Genomic DNA, 17,631 nt, shown 5'->3' on the forward strand with positions numbered 1-17,631 from the left:
CGCTGGTACTGTATTTCAAGATCATGTGAACAGAGTTATTTTCTCTGTAAATATATACAGTACTGTTCAAACATTTCATGTTTTCATTACATATCCCAGGAATATTCTAATCTGTGTTGAACTAACATTTTTTGTCTCTGTCTTGCTCTCTCAGATCTCTCCTATCATTCTTAACACTGTCATTACCATCACGGCGGCCATGGCACCCAGACCTAAAGAAGAGCCGTCACAGCAGACGTCAGATGACCTAAACAGCCTCTGGTCTTTGATGAATGTCGCTAATGCAAACTACTGGTTCCTTGGTGTGGATACAGCCTCCGAGGTCACTGAGAGCTTCAAGGATGTGGACAGCAGTAAGGATGGAGAGAGTTTTGAGATGAACGTGAAGGTGGTGCAGGTCACGCTGGAGTCAGGTTTGGGGCATCGGACTGTTCCCCTGCTGCTTGCGGAGTCGTCATTCACCGGTACTGCTCAGAACTGGTCGTCGTTGCTCAGTGTCTCTGCAGATATGACACTTGAGGTGAATTACTTCAATGAGACTCATGCCATTTGGGAGCCACTTCTTGAGAGAGTGGACAATGGGAAACGAAGGTGGAACCTTAAATTGGATGTAAGCAGAATTGCTTCTCTTTTTTCACTTTTGCGTACAAATGTTAATCCACATTCCCACCCTGTCAGATAGCTTGCAGGTTGTTCTGTTGGTGATTATTTTTTTGTGTTTCTGTGTGCAGATGAAGAATAACCCTGTTCGGGATAAAAGTCCAGTTCCTGGGGATGATTTTATTATGTTGCCAGACCCTCGCACAGCCATCACCATATGCTCCAAAGACACCATGAACATCACAGTGTCCAAGTGCTGCCTCAGTGTCTTCAACAACCTGGCTAAGGTAAACCATTCAGTCCAAAGAACAGCATTGACACACAAAAACCATGCATTTTCTGAGCATACAATATCATTGTGTCATTATTCACATTTCCCATACATACAAACTGCAGGATTTTTTTTTTTACTTAAACCTAAATTTTGAAATTGAATAAGTATTGCTATTTGTTGTTTTCTTTTTAATGGTGTGATATTCACAGGGTGTTAAATGTAAACTACTGTTCAAAAGTTGGGGTCAGTAGGAAGATTTTTTTTTAAATAATATTTTAATTTGCAAGGGCACATTCAATTGATCAAAAGTGCCAGTAAACTAATTTAGAATGTTTCAAAAGATTTCTATTTAAAAAAAATGTTTTTCTTTTGAACTATTCACCCAATAATCCTGAAAAAAACAAATGTATCTCAGTTTGCACAAAAATATTAAGCAGCATGACTGTTTCCAACATTAATAATAAAAAATGTTTCTTGAGTACCAAATCAGCATATTAGAATGATTTCTGAAGGATCATGTGACACTGAAGACTGTAGTAATGATGCTGAAAATTCAGCTTTGCGGTAACACTTTATTTTAAGGTCCAATTCTATTAACTAGTTGCTTATGGGCGTGCACATTATTAGCATATTGCCTGTTTATTAGTACTTATAAAGCACATATTAATGCTTTATTCAGCATGACCATATTTTAGATCTCTTAATCCTACCCCATCCCTAAACTTAACAACTACCTTTACCTTACTAACTATTAATAAGCAGCAAATTAGGAGTTTATTGAGGCAAAAGTTGTAGTTAATAATTAGATAATAGTGAGAATTGGTCCCTAAACTAAAGTATGACCAGCTTTGCCATCACAGGAATAAATTACATTTTAAAACATATTAAAATAGAAAACATTTTGAGTCCTGGAAAAGTCTACATAAATTAACAATCTTAATAGTCATGGAAATAGTTATATTTTTCTGATCAGTTGTAAAGTATTATTAGCTAGAAATGCTTGTGTACAATGAATTAGAAATGCCTGGAACAGTCCGAAAGTGTAGGAACGCTTCATTTCAGAAATTTTGGAAACCAACATTTTATGTGATACTTCATCTATCATCAACACCAGCTCCGAGAACCAGACTGCAAGCAGTTGTGGTGGACCCAGAGGTTGTGTTTGTGGCTAACCTGATGAAGGCAGATGCTCCTGCACTGGTAGCCTCATTCCAGTGTGATTTTAGCCTCCTGTCTGAAGACACTGGACAGGCCATGAAGGCCAACGTCAGAAGCCTCAAAGTGCTCGCCTGCCCCTTTATCAGGACGGAGGGTGACAAAGCCGAGACCACCGTATGCTTACTGATTTCTACTAATGTCTTTCTGTTTTAACTCTATTGTTACAACAGGAATAAAGTTTTATGCTTAGTTTTAAGAGGCATGGTGAAAAATATATTGCAGTCTATGTAATTGCAAATATCTATAATGCTTTGCAAATCATGAATTTGTTTTTACTGCAGGTGCTGAGACCATGCTCTGTTGAACTTGAGACCAAAATGCCAACCAATGCCCCATTAACTGGTTCAGTAACTGTAGAGGAGGTCATAGTGAAAGTGGGTGTTAGCTCTTTGCCATATTAATATTTTTGTGAAAGGAACATGTATTCTAGCATTTCAAAAGTTTTGGGTTGGTAAGATTTTTTTATGTTTTTAAAATAAGTCTCTTATGCTCACCAAGGCTGCATTTATTTTATCAAAAATACAGTAAATATATTTTTTTATAAATTATTTTAATATTCTATTTTATATAATATTTATATATTATAATATCTGAAATATTATATTTGATATATTTTAGCAATAAATATATATTTAATATATTTTAACATTTATTTCTTTTCTTATTTATTTCTTTGATGGTGAAGCTGATTTTTTTTTTATAAGCCATTACGTCTTGAGTGTCAGATTATCCTTCAGAAATCATTCTAATATGCTGATTTGGTGCTCAAGAAACATTTCTTATTATGGTCCGTGTTAAAAACAGTTGTGCCATGCCATTTAATATTTTTGTGGCAACAATGATGCATTTTTTTTCATCAAGACTCTGTAATGAATACTGTAGAAATATCAAAGTATTTATTTAAAATAGAAATCAGTCTTTACTGTCACTTTTTGATTTATATATTGCATCCTTGCTAAAGAAAAGTATTCATTTCTGTTGAAAAATCTTACTGATTTCAAACTTTTGAACTCTAGTGTATTTTCTCCCTATATTTTTTTTTTTTTGTGTACCAAGACGCTGGTACTGTATTTCAAGATCATGTGAACAGAGTTATTTTCTCTGTAAATATATACAGTACTGTTCAAACATTTCATGTTTTCATTACATATCCCAGGAATATTCTAATCTGTGTTGAACTAACATTTTTTGTCTCTGTCTTGCTCTCTCAGATCTCTCCTATCATTCTTAACACTGTCATTACCATCACGGCGGCCATGGCACCCAGACCTAAAGAAGAGCCGTCACAGCAGACGTCAGATGACCTAAACAGCCTCTGGTCTTTGATGAATGTCGCTAATGCAAACTACTGGTTCCTTGGTGTGGATACAGCCTCCGAGGTCACTGAGAGCTTCAAGGATGTGGACAGCAGTAAGGATGGAGAGAGTTTTGAGATGAACGTGAAGGTGGTGCAGGTCACGCTGGAGTCAGGTTTGGGGCATCGGACTGTTCCCCTGCTGCTTGCGGAGTCGTCATTCACCGGTACTGCTCAGAACTGGTCGTCGTTGCTCAGTGTCTCTGCAGATATGACACTTGAGGTGAATTACTTCAATGAGACTCATGCCATTTGGGAGCCACTTCTTGAGAGAGTGGACAATGGGAAACGAAGGTGGAACCTTAAATTGGATGTAAGCAGAATTGCTTCTCTTTTTTCACTTTTGCGTACAAATGTTAATCCACATTCCCACCCTGTCAGATAGCTTGCAGGTTGTTCTGTTGGTGATTATTTTTTTGTGTTTCTGTGTGCAGATGAAGAATAACCCTGTTCGGGATAAAAGTCCAGTTCCTGGGGATGATTTCATTATGTTGCCAGACCCTCGCACAGCCATCACCATATGCTCCAAAGACACCATGAACATCACAGTGTCCAAGTGCTGCCTCAGTGTCTTCAACAACCTGGCTAAGGTAAACCATTCAGTCCAAAGAACAGCATTGACACACAAAAACCATGCATTTTCTGAGCATACAATATCATTGTGTCATTATTCACATTTCCCATACATACAAACTGCAGGATTTTTTTTTTTACTTAAACCTAAATTTTGAAATTGAATAAGTATTGCTATTTGTTGTTTTCTTTTTAATGGTGTGATATTCACAGGGTGTTAAATGTAAACTACTGTTCAAAAGTTGGGGTCAGTAGGAAGATTTTTTTTTAAATAATATTTTAATTTGCAAGGGCACATTCAATTGATCAAAAGTGCCAGTAAACTAATTTAGAATGTTTCAAAAGATTTCTATTTAAAAAAAATGTTTTTCTTTTGAACTATTCACCCAATAATCCTGAAAAAAACAAATGTATCTCAGTTTGCACAAAAATATTAAGCAGCATGACTGTTTCCAACATTAATAATAAAAAATGTTTCTTGAGTACCAAATCAGCATATTAGAATGATTTCTGAAGGATCATGTGACACTGAAGACTGTAGTAATGATGCTGAAAATTCAGCTTTGCGGTAACACTTTATTTTAAGGTCCAATTCTATTAACTAGTTGCTTATGGGCGTGCACATTATTAGCATATTGCCTGTTTATTAGTACTTATAAAGCACATATTAATGCTTTATTCAGCATGACCATATTTTAGATCTCTTAATCCTACCCCATCCCTAAACTTAACAACTACCTTTACCTTACTAACTATTAATAAGCAGCAAATTAGGAGTTTATTGAGGCAAAAGTTGTAGTTAATAATTAGATAATAGTGAGAATTGGTCCCTAAACTAAAGTATGACCAGCTTTGCCATCACAGGAATAAATTACATTTTAAAACATATTAAAATAGAAAACATTTCTTTTACTTTTTAATAATGTTTCACAATGTTTACTATATTTTTGATCAAATAAATGCAGCTTTAGTGAGCATAAGAGACTTCTTTCCAAAATGTTTAAAAAAAATCTAACCAACCCCAAACCTTTGAAAGGTAATGCATGTTATACGTAATAAAGATAACATTTCTCTCTTGTCAGGCTTTCTCAGAGAGCACAGCCTCCACGTTTGACCATGCTCTGAAGGAGAAATCCCCGTACACCATCCGCAATGCATTAGGCATTCCACTCATTGTTCAGCACAGTGCAAACCTGCGTTTGACTGGCTCATCCGCACCGGGTAAACTGCACGAATTGGCCGTGGATAAAAGTGTGGATTTAGAACATACATCCTTTGAGCGTTCATCACGACTGTCTGCCCTGCAAAGGCAGGAAAGCTGCTTATTCAATCTCAGCATAGGTCAGTAACAAGGACAATATACACCTCGTAAACTGTACCTCAAAAACTAGTGAGCTGCCTACCTAGACAGCATTTTTGGGCATAATATGCTCTTAGAAAGTTCAAGCATGTCTGTGTTCTCCAAAAATGCTCTCTTGATAGGTCACTATGTAAGTTTTGAACAGCCTAAATGCCCATACAAAAATAAAGGAAGTCATATCTGGTTATTCTATTTGTTAAATTACCTGAATATTTCTTTTAATATATAGTCTATAATTTTTAGGTCATGAATTACAGGTAAATGCAGTACGCTAATCCTGATCATAAATGTCCCTCAGTTCCCTCAGGTTACAGTGAGATTTCAAATATCCCTTTGGGTAAGCCTGGCCGTAGACTGTATAATATCAGAGGACCCATGCAACAGGATGCTGTGTCTGTACTGCTTCAGATCGATGCCAGTGAGGGCAACAAGGTCATCACAGTACGGTCCCCCCTACAGGTTCGTCTGCTCACTTTACCTGCAGAGTGCATACATCTGTTCACCTGTCTGGATAAAGAAATCATTAGTGAAAATGACCCTGTCCAAATCACTGTGACATTGACCAACATTAATAATAAAAAATGTTTCTTGAGTACCAAATCAGCATATTAGAATGATTTCTGAAGGATCATGTGACACTGAAGACTGTAGTAATGATGCTGAAAATTCAGCTTTGCGGTAACACTTTATTTTAAGGTCCAATTCTATTAACTAGTTGCTTATGGGCGTGCACATTATTAGCATATTGCCTGTTTATTAGTACTTATAAAGCACATATTAATGCTTTATTCAGCATGACCATATTTTAGATCTCTTAATCCTACCCCATCCCTAAACTTAACAACTACCTTTACCTTACTAACTATTAATAAGCAGCAAATTAGGAGTTTATTGAGGCAAAAGTTGTAGTTAATAATTAGATAATAGTGAGAATTGGTCCCTAAACTAAAGTATGACCAGCTTTGCCATCACAGGAATAAATTACATTTTAAAACATATTAAAATAGAAAACATTTCTTTTACTTTTTAATAATGTTTCACAATGTTTACTATATTTTTGATCAAATAAATGCAGCTTTAGTGAGCATAAGAGACTTCTTTCCAAAATGTTTAAAAAAAATCTAACCAACCCCAAACCTTTGAAAGGTAATGCATGTTATACGTAATAAAGATAACATTTCTCTCTTGTCAGGCTTTCTCAGAGAGCACAGCCTCCACGTTTGACCATGCTCTGAAGGAGAAATCCCCGTACACCATCCGCAATGCATTAGGCATTCCACTCATTGTTCAGCACAGTGCAAACCTGCGTTTGACTGGCTCATCCGCACCGGGTAAACTGCACGAATTGGCCGTGGATAAAAGTGTGGATTTAGAACATACATCCTTTGAGCGTTCATCACGACTGTCTGCCCTGCAAAGGCAGGAAAGCTGCTTATTCAATCTCAGCATAGGTCAGTAACAAGGACAATATACACCTCGTAAACTGTACCTCAAAAACTAGTGAGCTGCCTACCTAGACAGCATTTTTGGGCATAATATGCTCTTAGAAAGTTCAAGCATGTCTGTGTTCTCCAAAAATGCTCTCTTGATAGGTCACTATGTAAGTTTTGAACAGCCTAAATGCCCATACAAAAATAAAGGAAGTCATATCTGGTTATTCTATTTGTTAAATTACCTGAATATTTCTTTTAATATATAGTCTATAATTTTTAGGTCATGAATTACAGGTAAATGCAGTACGCTAATCCTGATCATAAATGTCCCTCAGTTCCCTCAGGTTACAGTGAGATTTCAAATATCCCTTTGGGTAAGCCTGGCCGTAGACTGTATAATATCAGAGGACCCATGCAACAGGATGCTGTGTCTGTACTGCTTCAGATCGATGCCAGTGAGGGCAACAAGGTCATCACAGTACGGTCCCCCCTACAGGTTCGTCTGCTCACTTTACCTGCAGAGTGCATACATCTGTTCACCTGTCTGGATAAAGAAATCATTAGTGAAAATGACCTTGTTAAAATCATGGTAACGTTGATTTCTTTTTTTATGTGTTATTAGATAAAGAACCATTTCTATGTGCCTTTTGCCATTCTGAAGTATTCTTCTGAACTTGGAGGGATGGTGAATGTAGGGGTTGCTGAGCCTGAGAAGGAGTGTCATGTTCCCCTAGAAGCTTACAGGTATAGATGGAGAAGAAGTGTAATTACATATTCTGTTCCAGTGAATTTTGCACCCACATGAGTCAAATATCATGAGGGGCAACTGTAAAGTTCTGTGAGTCCTGCTGTAGCTGAAAACGTAATATTATGAATATATTATATGTTTTTCTTGTCTTTCTTATTTGCAGGCAGTGTCTTTGACACCCCTGCACTATACTGTAAAATAAATTACCTGTAATTTTTTGTGCTTTATGTTGTAACTTTCTGTGCTCTGTGTATTACTTTAGGAGTCAGTTGTTCTTGCTGCCTGTCGGTCCTTTAGAAGATTTGTATCGTGCGTCCACCACATGCGTCACATGGAAGGAGCAGGTTCACGTGAGCTCAGAGGTTCACGCAGTGCTGCAGTGCCCCGCCATAGACAGCAGCTTCCTGCCACTGGTGGTGAACACACTGGCCGTGCCTGATGACCTCAGCCATATTGCCAGCCACGGGGAAGGGGACTGGGACCCTGCTTATGTCATCCACCTGCACCCAGCTGTCACTCTCAAAAACCTGCTGCCTTACTCAATACGCTACTTGCTGGAGGTGCAGAATATTGCAGTTTCAGTACACAAATGCTAGAACACATTCGGCATACACTTTGTCTCAAATGTTGGGGTTTTGCATGATTTTTTTTTTTTTTTTTCAAAATAAATAAAAAATAACTTTTTTTTATTTTAATATATTTTAAAATGCCATTTTTTTTTCTGTGATGGCAAAGCTGAATTTTCAGCAGCCATAACTGTAGTCTTCAGTGTCACGTGATCCTTCAGAAATCATTCTAATATGCTGCTGTTGGTGCTCAACAAAAATAGTTTTAATAAATATTTTCAGAATTCTTTTATGAATAGAAATTTCAAAAGAACAGCATTTTTTTAGATTGAAGTCTTTTGTAACATAAATGTCTTTACTGTCCCTTTCAAACAATTTAATGCACCCTTGCTGAATAAAAGTATAAATTTCTTTCGGGGAAAAAAATTTCTTACTGACCCCAAACATTTGTGCATGACATTCATATTGATTATAAAATCAGTATTAATTAATATCAGTTTAGTATTAGCCAGCAGTCATTTATTAAAACCAAATCATGTCTCTCACAGGGTTCTGCTGACTTCTGTGAGCTTCAGGAGGGCAGTGCGGCAGATGTGCTGAACTCAAATGTTGGCGGTGAAATAATTGAGCTTGTTTTGATCAAGTACCAAGGTCGCAACTGGACTGGACGTATGAGAATTAGCAGAGAAATGCCTGAGTTCTTGTCCATCTGCTTCACCTGCGACACACCAGAAGGACTGACTGTGGACCTGTGTGTGCATGTGTCTCGAGTGTGCGGCAAAATGGTCCTCTCTGTTTACAGTTCGTACTGGATCATCAATAAGACGTCCCGCGTGCTGCAGTATCGTGCAGAGGATACGTGTGTGAAACACCCATCCGACTTCAGGGATGTCATTCTGTTCTCCTTCAAAAAGAAGAATTTCTTCAGCAAGAATAAGGTTGGATTGGGCTCTTTGGCAGTGTTTGATGGATATACCTGTACAGCCATATTAGACTAATATCTAAAATAATCAAATCATGAATGCTGACATGAACCTTAATGTGTTTGGTCTGTAATGGTCATAAAGCCATGTTTTACCCGTAGTTTTTGATAGTAATTCATAAATTTGCATTCTGCTCTTCCTTTCAGTTGCAGCTCTGTGTGTCCACCAGCTCATGGTCCGATGGCTTCTCGCTGGACACCGTTGGCAGCTATGGATGTGTCCGTTGTCCAGACAAAAACGGGGACTACTTAGTAAATGCTTTAAACATTTAATGAAATAAGAGTAACTTTAAGTAAACAGTAGATGCCAGCAAATGTAATCCAACTGTAAATGAAAAACTTGTTGGAAATCTCTTTGATGTCCAGGTTGGGGTCAGCATCCAGATGAGCAGCTTTAATCTGACACGGATTGTTACCATGAGTCCTTTCTACACGCTAGTCAATAAGTCCTTGTTTGAGCTGGAGGTTGGAGAGGTGCAAAACAACAATGGTTTCGGATGCAAGTGGCACTACATCTCCTCCACTGAGGTCGGCACGGAATTCATCTTTTATCTAAGGCAGAAGTATTCCCACAGTATTTGTGTTGAGTGTATGATTGTGTGTGTTACAGTGCTTGCCTTTTTGGCCTGAGGCCAGCACAGGGAAGCTGTGTGTACGAGTTGTGGGATCTGAATCTAGCTCCAAATCGTTCTTCTTCAACAAGCAGGACAACGGAACTCTGCTGCGCATGGAACAGGTGAACATGATCTGCCTGTAAACATGATACTAAATATACTTTATTAAACCATATTGATCACTTAATTCTAATCTTGGTTCCCATCAGTATGGTGGCGTGATGGTGGATGTGAACATCTCAGACCACTCCACTGTCATCAGCTTCACCGATTACTATGATGGAGCTGCACCTGCTTTGGTTGTCAATCACACACCTGCAGCCACTGTCAACTTCAGACAGAGGTTAGCACCACTTCAATATTTCACTTCGTATAACAGATGAATGAAAAGTCTGAATATGTATGACTGAGTAGAAAGTCCATGAAAAACAAACTAGGGTTGGCACGATACCCAGGTTTCAGTATTCAATAGTAGCAATTCCTCGATTTCACAAATATCTTTACCAGTTTTGATACCATAGCAAAAACTAATTGCTATTAAAAACATAGTTTTATCTAAAAGTTAAAAGTATGTGCAGAGAAATACTTGAAGAGTACATTGCCTTGTTTTTAATTGATTTATTAAGTCAGTAGAAATAAGACAAAGACAAAAGAAACAAATTTCAAACAAAATAAAAACAAAATACATTACATTTCAAAAGTTTGGGGTCAGTGGGATTTTTAGTAAGAAATTATTATTAAGAAATTATTATGTATGCAAGCACGCTTTAAAATGATCAAAATTGTTCCAAAGCATTAAAAATGTTACAGAATATTTAAATAAATTGTTATTTTGAACTTTCTATTCATTAAATAATCCTGAAACATATATATATCACTATTTCCACACGAATATTAAGCACCACAACTCTTCTTCAACATTGATGATGATAATAAGAAAAGTTTCCTAAATGCATTAAAATTATTTCTGAAGGATCATGTGACACTGTATATCGGAGTAAAGTGGACTAAAAATTCAGGTTTGGCATCACAGGAATTAATTATCTTTGTAAAATATATTCAAATAGAATATTTAAACCGTGTAATGCACAGATTCAATACAGTATTTTGACACTTTTCTAACCTGGCTGTTTTCATACATTCAGCTATTCGATCAAGAATTGCCTTCGACCATTCACATGTACACCTGCATGATTATAAGGCACAAATGCTCCTTTTTATCAACTGGTGCCAGAGTAATGGTACTTTTGACATCTGCACACTTCAGAATTAAGAAGATCATTTAAGGAGACCATCTTCTGATTGAGTGTTTTCTTTTGGATTGTGTGAATATGTTTCCTGTCTGTAATCAGTGTCTGTGTCTCTGTGCTTGTACAGAGGCTGTGAGGAGTCTTGGGCACTGAGACCAGGTGAAGCTCAGCGTTTTGCATGGGATGATCCAGCAGGGGTGCGGAAGCTTTGCTGGAGCTGTCAAGACCACGGCGGAGAACTGGACCTTGTAAAGGTTAGAGAGGGATGCTGGGTTAGTGAATCTAATAATCCGTTAATATTACTGTCATGTCATTCCCATGTTGATTTCTTTAGGATGAGAGTGGGCAGTTTGCTTACAGCAGCTTAGTTCAGATACACTGGGTGTCTTTCCTGGACGGCCGACAGCGGGTGCTGATCTTTACTGAGGATGTTGGCATAGTCACAAAAGCCCGGCAGGCAGAGGAGCTGGAGCAATTCCAGCAAGAAGTCAACATCTCATTAAAGAACCTGGGCCTGTCATTCATCAACAATGACATCAGGCAGGAGATAGCATACGTTGGCATCACCAGGTAATAAACCCACACCCAGCAACCATAAGTCTTGCTGTAAACTGACGACTCATTTATAGTTATTATTGATTTTTAAAGGGGAACATAAATGCCACTCTTGTGCAAGTTGTTTGTTGTTGATTAAGAATGATTGAATTGTGTTTTTAAGTTCTGGTGTGGTTTGGGAGATGAGACCAAAGAACCGCTGGAAGTCCTTTAACCACAAAAACATTGGACTGTTGGAGAAAGCCTACCAGGACTACATCAACAGCAAGAGTGAACCAGGCTGGACTAGACTAGAAACTGGCCTAGAGGTAATAAAGGATTTTATCGAAATAAAGTTTGATTAGTAAGATAATTACGCTGCTTAGACATTATCACATTCTTTTTTTTGTCTTTAATGAAACAGGTGAACTTTGGAAGATTGCCCATGTTGATGAGACAGCCATTTTCCTGCACTATCAGGAGAAACTTCCTGCCTGGCATTCGTATTGAGTTGAAACAGTCGCCTCACCAGAGGAGTTTACGTGCACAGCTCTATTGGCTACAGGTAACACCCACACACAATGTACTTGTTGAATATCACACTTCCGTCATTTTTGGCATTTGTTCAGTTATTATGTGCACCATTTATTTGTTCCAGGTGGATAATCAGCTGCCGGGAGCTATATTTTCTACTGTGTTTCATCCTGTTCCTCTTCCAAAATCTATTGTTCAAGACTCAGGTACAAGCACCAGTTAGCTTATGAATGCTCCATATAAATGCACATTTAGAGTGAGTGGACATGAACACGATATATCTGACCTTTTATCTTTAGAACCGAAGCCGTTTTTCGACGTTAGCATCATCACAAGGTTTAATGAGCACAGCCAAGTCATGCAGTTTAAGTAAGTGATGGTGCCCAGATTACATTATCTACTCGCTGTCACATCTAATAAAATTGTCTCATAATGTCTCACTAAATTAAATTCTGAGTTACACTCAGCTAATCAATTAACTGTATCACATTCTTTAATGAAGTAAAATGATCTTGTGTGAAATCTAAACTATTGTATGGTATTAATCCAATGTTTCTCTTAATCTTAAAAACTAATACACACAAATATACACTACTGTTTAAAAGTTTGGGGTCAGTTAGATTTCTTTAGTTTTTTTAAAGAAATTAATACTTTTATTCAACAAGATTGCTTTAAATTCATCAAAATTACAAAAATATATTTCAAATACATGCTGTTCTTTTGAACTTCCTGTTCATCAAAGAATCCTGAAAATTTTCATGATTTTAAATTGCAGTAATATTTCACAGTATTACTGTTTTAAATACATGTAGCCTTAGTGAGAATAAAATATGTCTTTCAAAAACATTTAAAAAATCGTATTGATCCCACAGCCTTTTAATGGTAATGTTAGAAAATAGTGTAATAAAGAAAAAGTAGATCCAACCTTTCACTGGTATTGTTTGTTTTTCTGAAGGTACTTTATGGCATTAGTGCAGGAGATGGCAGTGAAGATTGATCAGGGCTTCTTGGGAGCAATTCTCGCCCTGTTTAACCCAGCTACCGACTCCCAGGATACTAAAGAGAAGGTAACTACTGCTTTTTTCTGACAGGTGTTGTCACATATTTTTACTGATAAACTTAATCCATAATGAGCGCAGTGGTAAACACTTCCTCCATCATTACAATCTTTTATTTTTTTGTGGCTCTATGCAATGTGAATGAAAACGAGACTGGAGATGTCAGTATGTGTTTCTCTGTGCTTCAGAATAAGCTGATAGAGAGGGATCTGGAGGCGCTGCAGGCTCAGCTGATGGAGACCTCCATGACAGATGCCTCGGGCCTGAGCTTCTTTGAGCATTTCCACATCTCCCCTATTAAAGTAATGAACCAACACCACTGTCCACTCCAAAACACAGCACATGTTCTCTTCAAGGTCACTTGTCACAGAAATTTGAAATCTAAAATAAGACCTGAGGCCTAGTTTCAGTCTTCCACATGATACAGCATGTTTGGACCCATTACCATTCAGTAGTTGGGGGTTGATAAAAAGTTGTATTTTGTTTTTGAAAGAAATCTGACCAAGGTTGCGTTTATTTATAAAATATACAGAAAAAAAGTAATATTGTGAAATATTATTACAATTTAAAATGATTGTTTTCTATTCTAATATATTTTAAAATGTAATTTATTCCTTTTTCATCAGCCATTTCTCTAGTCTTCAGTATCACATGATCCTTCGGAAATTTCTTATTTCATTTCTTATTATTGTCCATGTTGAAAACCATTGTTATTACTGATATTTTTGTGTAAACTCTGTTATTTTTTCCCCCAGGTTTCTTTAATTTGACAGAAAGTTCAAAAGAACACATACTTTTTACATGTTTTTTTTAATGTAAAAAAGAAAACAATTAAAAGTAATATGCTTGGAGGGCCAAATATATTTTTCAATTACAGTATAATGCTGTGAATTTGGGTTATTGACATGCTTGGCTTTACTGACATATGAAAGACTAAACTGAATAAACACTTGCTTGTCTACCAGGCTATGAATAGCATAGTAATGTCAAATGATAGATTAATTGCAAAAGGATACCTTTGACAGATAGCTGCATCAAACTGTAAAAGGACATGTAGTGTAATTGTTTATGATTGATCTAAGAAACTATGTGCGTGTTGTGTTTGTGTAGCTGCACCTGAGTCTGTCTCTGGGCTCCAGTGGAGATGAATCTGAGCAGGGTGATATGGTCGCCATCCAGTCCGTCAACCTCCTGCTCAAAAGCATTGGTGCCACACTCACTGATGTAGATGATCTGATTTTCAAGTAAGACTTTGAGATGTGCATGTACTCTAATACTGACTTACATGGTTCTTTGAAAATAAGGTTCACATGGACATCGATTGACGTCGTTTTGTTTCAGACTGGCTTACTTTGAGGTGAAATATCAGTTCTACCGGCGAGAAAAACTGACGTGGGCGGTGATCAGACACTACACTGAACAAGTGGGTGATCTAAATACACACTCATGCAATGTCAGAGTTCATTACATGAGCAAACACTCTCCAATATGCTTACATTTTCACTTTAAATCATTGTACCTGAAGGAAGTTCAGAGTCTGTTTCTCTCCTCAGTTCCTAACACAGATGTACGTGCTGGTTTTGGGTCTGGATGTTCTTGGAAATCCATTCGGGCTGATCCGAGGCTTATCAGAAGGAGTGGAGGCTTTCTTCTACGAGCCCATCCAGGTCTGACACATGCTGTTCATTTATCTATCCTTTCAGGCCTCATCATTTAATTCACTACAGATGTGAGTGTGTTATCTTTTAAATGCCAGATATAAGTACAGGTTTGAGTAACCTAGATCAGCCCATCCACAGAAATGAGTGTATTTGAGGTATATTTAATATAAATCATCACTGTAATGCATGTAATGATATATTATGACCACTAAAATGATCATCAAATCATTTAAAGGGGTCATATGATGTTGCTAAAAATAACATTATTTTGTGTATTTGGTGTAATGAAATGTGTTTATGCGGTTTAAGGTTCAAAAAACACATTATTTTCCACATACTGTACATTATTGTTTCTCCTCTATGCTCCGCCTTTCTGAAACGCATCGATTTTTACAAAGCTCATCGGTCAGAAAAAGCGAGGTGTGCTGTGATTGGCCAGCTATCCACTGCGTTGTGATTGGCCGAACTTACCATATTGTGATGATGCCCTGTCAAGCCGGAGCGACGAGACAAAAACATGAACACCCATTATAAACGAGGCATTTGTTGCATCCAGTGGGGACATAATAACCACCGGGCCGGCGGATTCGACGAAGGAGCGTCCGGCGGGCTTGCGGCAACCACATGTGACGACCCTGGGCTGGACTCCGCTTCGTCCACAGTGAAAGCCGATCTGGCGAGCCATAGCTCGAAGTTGATGTATTTCCTCAGCAACCAGCACGGATCAGCTCCAGGCATGACAAAGCCATATCGTCCTCTTTTGGAAGGCCAAACAAAGTAGTTTCGCTTTCACAACGAAACACACAGTGCCTTCACGACATGGCGGCGGCAGCAACAATACTACAGCGAGAATAAAAGTTAAACCTTCTTTCTTTGCGTGAACATTTGGGCGGCGTTATGCAAATCTTCCCACATAGTGACGTAGACATGCGTGTTAGAAAAAGCCGTTTTAGGTAGGCGTGGTTAACTCTTAACTTTTATAAAGAATATCTCTTTGGATTTGAGACTTTAGTCTTTGCAACTTTACAGATCTTCTTTATGCACCAAGAGCTTGTAACACTCCAAAGAGAAAGGAAAAATTGAAATCGCATCATATGACTCCTTTAATCCTTAAATTAAAGAAATTAATAATTTTTTGTATATGCAGCCTGCTGTATTATTATTTAAATGTCTCTAAAATTGTATGATTTATTTATATAACTTTTTATGTATTTATATAATATATATTTGAGCTTTTTTGTCTCATTGTTCAACAGTTCAATTTAAAAAGACTGTTCTTTGATCTGTCGTGTTTTACAAGGTTGTAAAGTTATAATTTGTAGATTACTAGCATTTGTTTGTGTGTGTAGGGGGCTGTTCAAGGACCTGAGGAATTTGCAGAAGGTTTTGTTATCGGTGTTCGAAGTTTACTGGGCCACACAGTGGGTAAGAGTCCCTGCTTTCCTGCTTTTCTCCCTCAAACCCACATATACTCACAGAGGATCCTTAATGCACATGCTTATTTTGTTTTGACATTATCTTCCCAGGGGGCGCAGCTGGCATGGTGTCTCGAATAACAGGCACTGTAGGAAAAGGCTTGGCTGCCATCACTATGGACAAAGAGTATCAGCAGAAACGGAGGGAGGAGATGAACAGACCCACTAAAGACTTTGGAGAGAGTCTGGCTAAAGGAGGAAAGGGTTTCCTCAAGGTACTGAACACAAGTTCCTACACAAATAAAAAAACATCCAAGATGACATCAAAGCATTTCCTTTCTATTTTATGCATTGTATGTAACACCATTCCATTGTATGTAGCATGAATTGACTTTTGTTATGTCTCTGCTCTCCTTCAGGGGGTGGTTGGTGGAGTAACAGGAATTGTGACCAAACCGGTGGAAGGTATGGCGGTTTACTGCTGATGCAACACGTACTTGTAGGGATGCACCGAATGTTCGGTAACCGAAATTATTCGGCCGAATTAGCGAAAAAGACAGAATAAACTGTACCGAACAATGACGTGACGCGATCAAATAGCAACCAGGGTAGAGTGAGAAGCGCAATGCAACAAATATGTCAGCAGTGTGGAAGCATTTAAAACTGTCCGAGAAAGACGCAAACATCATTACAAGCACCGACAGCGAGAGACTGTTTAGGACTGCATCGCATGTCTTCGATGAGAAGAGGAAGGGGTGATTGTTGCTGGTTACTGTATGATAATTGAAATCACGAAATGGCCTTAAACAATTAGTAAATAAACTGCAGAACGTCATGTTTTCTAATACACGCACGCATTGCATTCTGACAGCGCTGCATGAACTCGCGGTGCTATCTGTTCGTTAGCCAGGGTTCAAAGTCCAAACCACGAGGGAAATCTGCGCTGTAACAGTGTACTCAGTTGCTCAGTCACATTTTTATGAACAATGACGTGACGCGATCAAATAGCAACCAGGGTAGAGTGAGAAGCGCAATGCAACAAATATGTCAGCAGTGTGGAAGCATTTAAAACTGTCCGAGAAAGACGCAAAAATCATTACAAGCACCGACAGCGAGAGACTGTTTAGGACTGCATCGCATGTCTTCGATGAGAAGAGGAAGGGGTGATTGTTGCTGGTTACTGTATGATAATTGAAATCACGAAATGGCCTTAAACAATTAGTAAATAAACTGCAGAACGTCATGTTTTCTAATACACGCACGCATTGCATGTATTCTGACAGCGCTATCTGCTTGTTAACCAGGGTTCAAAGTCCAAAGCACGAGGAAAATCTGCGCTCAAACAGTGTTACTAGTCACATTTTTATGATTTTTTTTATTTTTGTTTCGTGACAATGCGATACGTGCGACTTATTCGTAATGAGACTCATTTATAAATCTGCTGTTGCTGCTGTTGT

General features: G+C 38.0%; 1 protein-coding gene across 1 annotated transcript in view; it reads left to right on the forward strand.

Annotated features, from left to right (window-relative positions):
* LOC107750513 (vacuolar protein sorting-associated protein 13C-like) overlaps nt 1-17,631 on the forward strand; it is a 69,560-nt gene that overhangs the window by 43,051 nt on the left and 8,878 nt on the right. Inside the window, exons 54-78 of the mRNA XM_016565924.1 lie at nt 155-610; nt 732-887; nt 5,102-5,360; nt 5,678-5,838; nt 7,435-7,556; nt 7,823-8,120; nt 8,675-9,064; nt 9,256-9,360; nt 9,475-9,636; nt 9,719-9,844; nt 9,932-10,065; nt 11,100-11,226; nt 11,307-11,542; nt 11,691-11,835; nt 11,931-12,071; nt 12,165-12,246; nt 12,340-12,409; nt 12,996-13,107; nt 13,287-13,400; nt 14,209-14,342; nt 14,440-14,521; nt 14,652-14,765; nt 16,109-16,184; nt 16,286-16,449; nt 16,594-16,639. Of these exons, the coding sequence (XP_016421410.1) occupies nt 155-610; nt 732-887; nt 5,102-5,360; nt 5,678-5,838; nt 7,435-7,556; nt 7,823-8,120; nt 8,675-9,064; nt 9,256-9,360; nt 9,475-9,636; nt 9,719-9,844; nt 9,932-10,065; nt 11,100-11,226; nt 11,307-11,542; nt 11,691-11,835; nt 11,931-12,071; nt 12,165-12,246; nt 12,340-12,409; nt 12,996-13,107; nt 13,287-13,400; nt 14,209-14,342; nt 14,440-14,521; nt 14,652-14,765; nt 16,109-16,184; nt 16,286-16,449; nt 16,594-16,639 (4,012 nt within the window). The remainder of the gene's footprint in view (nt 1-154; nt 611-731; nt 888-5,101; nt 5,361-5,677; nt 5,839-7,434; nt 7,557-7,822; nt 8,121-8,674; nt 9,065-9,255; nt 9,361-9,474; nt 9,637-9,718; nt 9,845-9,931; nt 10,066-11,099; nt 11,227-11,306; nt 11,543-11,690; nt 11,836-11,930; nt 12,072-12,164; nt 12,247-12,339; nt 12,410-12,995; nt 13,108-13,286; nt 13,401-14,208; nt 14,343-14,439; nt 14,522-14,651; nt 14,766-16,108; nt 16,185-16,285; nt 16,450-16,593; nt 16,640-17,631) is intronic.

Source organism: Sinocyclocheilus rhinocerous, unplaced genomic scaffold, assembly GCF_001515625.1.
Source record: "Sinocyclocheilus rhinocerous isolate Xijiao unplaced genomic scaffold, SAMN03320098_v1.1 scaffold19, whole genome shotgun sequence".
NCBI lineage: Eukaryota > Metazoa > Chordata > Actinopteri > Cypriniformes > Cyprinidae > Sinocyclocheilus > Sinocyclocheilus rhinocerous.